This window comes from Plasmodium gonderi (genome assembly GCF_002157705.1).
Source record: "Plasmodium gonderi DNA, contig: Pgo-contig_513, whole genome shotgun sequence".
Taxonomy (NCBI): Eukaryota; Apicomplexa; class Aconoidasida; order Haemosporida; family Plasmodiidae; genus Plasmodium; species Plasmodium gonderi.
Window position 1 is genome coordinate 1 of NW_021629362.1, and position 8,419 is coordinate 8,419.

Sequence of the window (8,419 nt, forward strand, 5' to 3'; positions counted from 1 at the left end):
TTATTATTAAAATAGTTGGTACTATAAAACGATGCGCAGCATTTTTCCTGGCAGAAGGCATTCTTTGACTAAAATTTTGTGAAGGAGGAAATATTATTTCTTTAACATTGTCGCAACCAGTAGTTAAACCTAGATTAATAAATTTATTTTTTAAATCTTCTAATTCATTATGAATATCGTCGTCACAGTTTAAACTGCATAAGTGTTTGAGCCGTTCATATTTTTTTGCACATTCCCATGCACAATCGCATCTATTGTTTGTATAGCAATACTTATTATACTTAATTTCCTCAAGTGTTTCTTTAATATAGTATATATCGACGATATTCATCAGTTCATCATCTTCGTCATATCCTTTTTCATTATCGAATATTTTTGGTGCAACATATTCTCCATCTTCGTACGAAAAATGTTTTAATAACGATTGATATAATCTATGGATATTTTCTATATTAGTTTTTTCCTTATATTCCTTATATAACCAATAATAAAGGTATATACATCCAGGTTTCTCTAATGGAGTATCTTTTGAATTTGATATGTCTTCTAAGTAGAGCATTGTTTGAAGACAAAGATTCATGATATTTGAAATATTAATGGTGAATATTCTTGATGAATTTTTTGACATTTTTCATCATAATATCCTATATTTTTCTCTCTCTTAGGGTTATCAAACATTTTTTTACATTCAGGAAATAATTTCATATATTCATACTAGAAAAAAAGAATAAAATATTAATATGAAAAAAATTATATTTTGTTGAATAAGAACTATAACACTTATGGATAATGGAATATATATTTTTATAGCTCAATTATGCAGTTTATGAAATTGTAATTAATGAGTACAATTGTTTTATTCATTTTGGACGTATAGGACTCATATTTTGTTTAACGTATTATTTCTGTTTAATATATTTCTCTCTATAATTACGTGATTTATCTATATTTACCTAAATCATACCTAAGCAATTTATGTACAATATATTATTTATTTTATAATGTATAGAATTTTATGCAAGCATATTATTTAATATATTTAATAATACAACTATATATAAGATTATTTCATTAATTTGTGATAACATACTTATTATGCCTAGTTTATTTTGATCTTAATATGTATTACTTCAGAATGAGAATAATAATATTATTAATATATATAGTTTAGACAATAACAAAAATTGGAGCTATGTGTATTACATGATAGTAATTTATTCAATTCTATACATTGCCCACTTACACTGTCACATAATTTAAAGGCTTAATAACATGTATAGTGATAAAGCATTAATTTTAGGATATAACAAAATTGTTCTCTTCACATGTCATTAATAATAATAAAATTCTTTTTATGCTTTTTTTATTTATTTTCATTTTATTTCTTATATATCATAAATTTTAATAATTATAATTAGATAAATGTGACAAATGGTAATATTCGTATATTAAATAAATTTTTATATTAGAAGCTACATTATATAGAGAAAAAATATATTAATAAGAATATTTAAAATTTTCTTTTTTGTTATAAGATAGTACTTATTATTTTTATGACAAATATATTTTAATAATGAATAAATTATTAATCTAATTCCGAGATATAGTAACTTTTGAATACATCTAATTAATATATTATATATAAAAACGTAATACATTAGCGTAAATATTAACTAGACCTTATTATAAAAATTTTCTAGAAAAAACATATGATTTTATCTTAAAAAGTTATATAAATTACGAAATATATATTTTTTAATTTATATTATTAATTGATGTGAATTTCGGAATTTATAAATTTTATAAGAATTAAGAATTTTAATTTCTTCATAATTATCTGTATTTTAACACGTAACATATAAGCAATTTATTATCAAAATAATTATTTTCCATATTTAGAAGTGTCTATGTATTTAATAATATTAATATTCATCATAATTGAAACTCATTATGAAAACTTTTATAATTTTTTCATACATATTAGAATTAAGATTTTATAATATAATCACCACAAATAAGAAGAGAATATTATTGATATTTAATTTTAGTGATGTACATTAAGTAGAAAATCGTATACGATAATTTTTATTTTTTTTCATAATAAAGTATTAAGACAAAGTATAACACATATTCAGAAAATATTTTTAAAATAGTATATTGTTTCCAAATTAATATTTATAAAAATAGCTATAAGAATAAATCAGCAATTAAATAAACTAATATTAACATGTGGAAAAAATTATACAGATGTGATGAAGAGTATATAATATATTAAAATAATTTAATATTTTGTGATTTTTTTCTGCACAGAAAATAGTATATTTTATTGCAATGTACTCTGCACTGTCTTAAATATATTTCAATAATTTATAATTAATATATAATGTTATTTAATGGTGTGAGCTATCATAAACTATTTGAATACATTTTTTAATAGAATTTTTATTAATAAATTGCATTATATGAATAAAATATATTATTTTTCACCATTGAAATCTAGTATAATGTTTATTTCCCTTTATACTATTTTCTATAAGTTATTAATGCTGAATACTAATAAGAAAATAAAAAGTATCCATTCTGATATAATAGTTTTATCAATGTAGTAGTTTAGTAAATAACTATGATATAGTAGTATACATTAATAACATTACATAAAATGAATTAATAAATTATATATGTTGAAAAGCATTAAATGTATTCCATGCTAATAATGAAAGTATTGAATATATTTGTTAAAAATATATATATATAATGTATTAAAATAAACATTGTACATACTTTATACGTATATTATTATATATAAATCTGCTGTAATACATTATAAAAAAATAAAATTAATTATATATTACATATATTAAATATATAGATATATTTCTTGATTTTCAATTAAATTGTTATTATATATATGCATGTCTTATCATATTATAATTCCATAGCACTTATTAAAAGGAATATATTCATTATTTTTATATTATATAACTCTTTGTTTTCTTATCGAACTATATATGACTGCTTGTTGCATTTTAATCCTTCCTTCCACTATGCATAATAATCTATAATAAATCCGTGTCCTAAATTTTTTTTATCATTGGGATTCAATTCATAAATACTAAATTTTTTTTACGAGTAAATATAAAATCAAAAGCTTTTCAAGCAGTATTGTATGTCTTCTATCTATTGAGCCTATCAATGGATGTAATCAATATAGAAAAGATATTCAATCTTTATTTTAATACTACTATTATTTTAAAAAAAATGAAACTATTTTATTTTTAATATTGTGTGATCTAAGATTTTTATAATCGTGTATAATATTAGCATATGTTATATGAAACTTTGAATACCTAGTTTGATAAACAACATTTATTGAAACTCCCTGTTAAGAAAATGCATGAAGAGTGGTATTATTATTAGAGTTAATTTTTTTTTAATTCATATATAAGATGCTGAGTTAATGCTTTACCTGTTGTTGAAGTGCATCCGATATATCTTGCTCAAATTCTATATTTTTTTCCTCTTTTTTACTAATATTTTAACAGAAACATTAAATTTACCTTTATTTTTTTAGTGGATTTAAACAATAATTGGAATTAATATTTTAATTCTTTTATATTATAATTGAATGGATTAAGTTTTATAAAATATAAAAATTGTGTTCTTATGTAGTTTTTGAAAGCTTCTAAGTGTGCATTTTATACAATTAAAAAGAGTAAGCACGTTTAGACAATTATTAGTTCTTAGATTGTTTTTATTTTTTATAATATAATAAGTATATATACAAGATTATTATTTTTTTAGAATATATATATTTAGATTTATATTTATTAAATTTTCTACGATATTACAACAAATTAATGCAAATTATTGCGCTCTTGTTGAATTACCAAATATTATGATTCAATTCAGCATTCTAAATTCTACCTAGTTATCTTTAAAGCCATAATATATATGAAATAATTGTATTTTTCGAATATAGAAAACATATTATATGGCTCTATATATTTTGTTTGAATTTTTATTATGAACTAATATTATTTGGACACTTATTGAATTATGGAGTACGGATTTTCTGTCCATTTTGTATACCCAGATATAAATAGGTTTTAATTATATTTTTCATCTTACTTCTACGTTGCATTTTTCATAAGTTACTTCAAAAATTTTTTTATTAATTTATTATTAATAACATATGTAAGTATATATATAAATAAGTGCTTTTATATATACATAGTAAAACATTAATATGATAAAAGATAATTATAATTGCATAATTTACATTTTTATTATTATTTCTTTATATCATGCAAAATGAAGCATAACAGAATGTATTATAAAATCTTACAAATGTTTACTTTTCAATATTATGAAGATTAGTATCTATTTTAATTTTACTGAAAAATGTAAATATTTATGACAATTGAATAAATGCATGAATGATTTGTTAGCATTAATGAGTAAGAAAATTACACTTTATCAATAATTTTTGTATAGTTATAGGTAATTTGTATATATATAGAAAAATTATTCACTATTTATTATTTATAATGAAAACACGAAATATGAAAAACTATATATGTTTTTCATATATTAACATCTTTTCTCAAATACCATATTTAGGATTTTTTTGGACGATGTTCTTGATTTAAAAAAATTGATGTAAAATCAATGCTGCATAGATTTTACATATATATTATAAATTAAAAAATAATATATTATAATAATAATACCTTCATATATATATTTTTTTAATAAAAATTATTATTACAAGTTATTATTCAATATAGTATGTATCAATCTTATAGGATATGATGGTTTCTGTCCTTTCATTCTATATTGTGATGCTTTAGTATTCTTTTTATGTTTACACCTAATAATTTATAGAAAAAAAGGTAACATTTAATATAAAATAGTATAATTAAATATAAATAATTATATAATACAATACGGTAATATATTACCAAAAAATATTTCCATGTATATATGAATAATATAGCCATATCAGAAAACGTATAATTTAAAATTCTGCAATATAAAACAAAATTAATGGAAGAAGTAATGATATTAATAATTTGAATAAGAGTTCTAAAAAATGTGGCATAAAAACTTATTTTTTATATATAGTATAATGATAGCAATATGCTAACAAATATAAATCAATATATAAAACTATGTATATACTTAAATATACAACGTTATAATTTATGTAAGTAATACGTAATTAGTTTTCTAAAATATAAATAATAAAAAAAATAATTACTACAATTAACATGTAACGGAAAAAAACAAAAAAAAAAAAAAAAAGAAAAATCTACCTAATATTATAAATAGGAAATGTGGTAACATAGTAAGAATATAAAAAAATTAATATAGTATGCATATTATAACGAATATATACTTTTATTATATGTTTAAAAAAGAAGAAAAATTAGAATAAGTTATAAGAATACATACACTAAATGCTATAAAATTAAAAATTTTTATATATCTGGAATGATTGTATAGTGCATAGACAATATATATAAAAAAAATTACCTATTATGACTAATAATAAATTAGGTATTATAATAACAAACGAAAAATAATGAGGCTTATTAGATTTCTTTCAAGATTAGTAAATTAAAAAAATGTAATTATTAATCTCCACAAGGAACAAAAATTAACATGTATTCATTATAAAAAAAAAATAATTATTATATATGTTCATTATGAAAAATTAATTATAATACATAATATATTTAAAATAATACTTAAGAACACATATATATTTAATCACTTTACAATCAAAGCTAATCTAAACACCAAAGTTATTGAAAATTTTTTATAAATTTATATACAATTAGTGTTATGCTTTAAGAAGCACGTATCATATTTTATATTAAAATAATGAGATTAGTTTTTGATTTTTTCTCCTAAATAATTAAGGAGAATATATTACACGTCATAAATAATTATTACTATACTATAGTTAGTATAATGAATAATGTTTATGTATTAGTAAGAGCTATTCCTATAGGAGGGGTAATTATAAAAAACAGTAAAAAAATTCCTATTAACACCTAGTATATATTATTTATAAAAATTGATCTTTATATATTTATAAATATAATTGTTTTATTTTGATCATCTGAAATAAGATATAATTATTTTTATGATGATAGAAACTATGGTACTCTTCAATTATTAAAATATAATTCATGAAATTTTAATAAATATGTGTGAATTTATGAATTTGTAAAATGTGTTAATAATTATATAAATTATGGCACATTATTATATTTTACTTATTTTTAGTTTGAACCTGTAAAATTTTTTCCTAAATGGGAACAAATTATAGATAATATTGATTGGAAAACAGAAAAAGATTTCATGACTTATTGCAATTATTTTAAAGGAAAATTTTCAAATACCTTTAATTCCAATGTTGAACATATATGTTGTCAAACTTTGGCATATTTAGATAAGGTATGTACTACATATAAGGGTTCTTTAGAAGAAGCCGCTATTAAATACTTTTATTATTGGATATACAGGTATAAACTAAAAAAGGGGGGAACTTTTGACGACATTAAGAAATTATATAAGGAATTGATCGAGAAATTTGAATTATGGTATTCTCATTCTAGATTAAAAGAATATGAGGAAAAATACATTCCAGATAATGAGTTGGAGGATCTAAAGAATTTACATGATATGTATAAAAGTTTTATTTTGATAAAAAATAAATGTGAACCTAATAAAAATGAGAATTATTGTAATACAATAAAAGATATCATGAATAAATACAATCCTGAAGTAATAATTGAGACTAATAAAACATGTACACCAAATGAATTACATTACTGCCAAGTTAATATTGTGAAATCCATCATAATTACTATTGTTACAATACTAGTAATATCTTCTTTGTTAGTTATTATTTATAAGGTTAATACTTATATTATATATATATAATATTTAAAGTATTATATATTTTAATACATAAATGTTTTTTATTATGAATTAGTTCATGACCTATGGTTCATTCATGAACTTTCCTATTAAAAGGAATAGAAAAAAGTGCAATAATACATATGATGAATGGAATTCAATGCAGTCGTCTGAAATATCTAGTAATATTTCAAGGAACAGGATATATGATGTATTATATAATTCTACTTAGTTATAATAAGAAATATATTGTTAGATGAATAAATTTCCTTTAAAATATATATGAAATATTATAAGACAATTTTATTGAGAAAATTACTCTTAAAGCCTTCATATAAAGATAAAATATTATTTAAATTATAAGGGAAAAAATTTAAGATATATTTGTAAGTTCAAAAATATAAGGTTTCATTAAAAAAAATATAATAATGTCCGCAATATTATTCTCTTACAATATGTATTATTAAATGTATATTTATTAATTTCATCAATTTTTTTTAGTACGTATTCTACCGTTCTCTTGTACTAACTATTTTATGTAATAAATGAAAATACATTATATTGATACATGTCAAAATTACAAATTGTTGTAATAATAAAAATGTATTTGACAAAAATCATATGTATTTATTGCAGTATACTTCATTATATAGTTTTAATGAAGATCATTTAAAACTTTTTTATATTCAGGATGTAACTAATAATTTTTTATTTTAATATTTTTAATAATTCATATAATATATATTAACAGTAATTATAAAATGTTCCCGAAATGCTATAATAGTGCTATGTATAATTTTATGACATATAAATTTTATTAGTGCCTTGAAGACACTTGTTTTAGTATATCATTTATTTTTTGTATTTATTGTTATTTTACTACAATTTTTTATTTTATGCAGGTATATTTCTTTTTCTTTTTTTTTGACTTTTATTTATAGTCGAAATTTTTTACAACTTATAAAATGCTTCCTAAGTTCTTCTCATATAAATTTTATAGTACATAAATATAAATATATATTTTTATTGCTTAATAGAATATAATTTATTGTGTGTTTTTATATAAAATATTAGCATTCCATGAATCAAATTTGATTACTAAATTTTTATTTTATGTATAATTCACGTTACAACATAAATTGTATAAGAATAATTAAAAAGTAACAATGAATTATATTTATCATGGATAATTTATATTTTAATACAAGAATGAAAATTTAATGAGAGTTATTTAAATACTAATAAAAATATAAGGTTAAAATAATGTAACCATACTGTAAATATGCGAATAACAAATAAATTAAAATGTTGAAATATTTTTAAGGAAAATATATATGGAAAAGTAGTAGAATTGATTTTATTACAAAAGCATAATAATATAAATTAATTATAGTGTATAGGAGGGCACAATCTTATCTAATATTTGTGATCCCTCATTCTATCTTTAGGATAAATTTTGTGTTTAATAAAAAATTACTATGAATTTACA

At 19.3% G+C, this 8,419-nt stretch overlaps 2 protein-coding genes across 2 annotated transcripts; one reads left to right on the top strand and one right to left on the bottom strand.

Moving 5' to 3' along the window:
* Positions 1-628, bottom strand: PGO_003685 (hypothetical protein; the record flags this gene model as incomplete). Its single annotated transcript, XM_028691349.1, has 1 exon — positions 1-628. A coding segment is annotated over one exon (628 nt), but the record flags the coding sequence as incomplete, so codon positions are not given.
* A 5,348-nt stretch (positions 629-5,976) lies between these two features.
* PGO_003690 (variable surface protein) lies at positions 5,977-7,162 on the top strand (the record flags this gene model as incomplete). The annotated part of the gene is made up of 3 exons (XM_028691350.1): positions 5,977-6,021; positions 6,295-6,894; positions 7,007-7,162. The coding sequence occupies 3 exons, from the start codon at positions 5,977-5,979 to the stop codon at positions 7,160-7,162; spliced, it is 801 nt and encodes a 266-aa protein (XP_028547151.1).
* Positions 7,163-8,419: the final 1,257 nt, after the last annotated feature.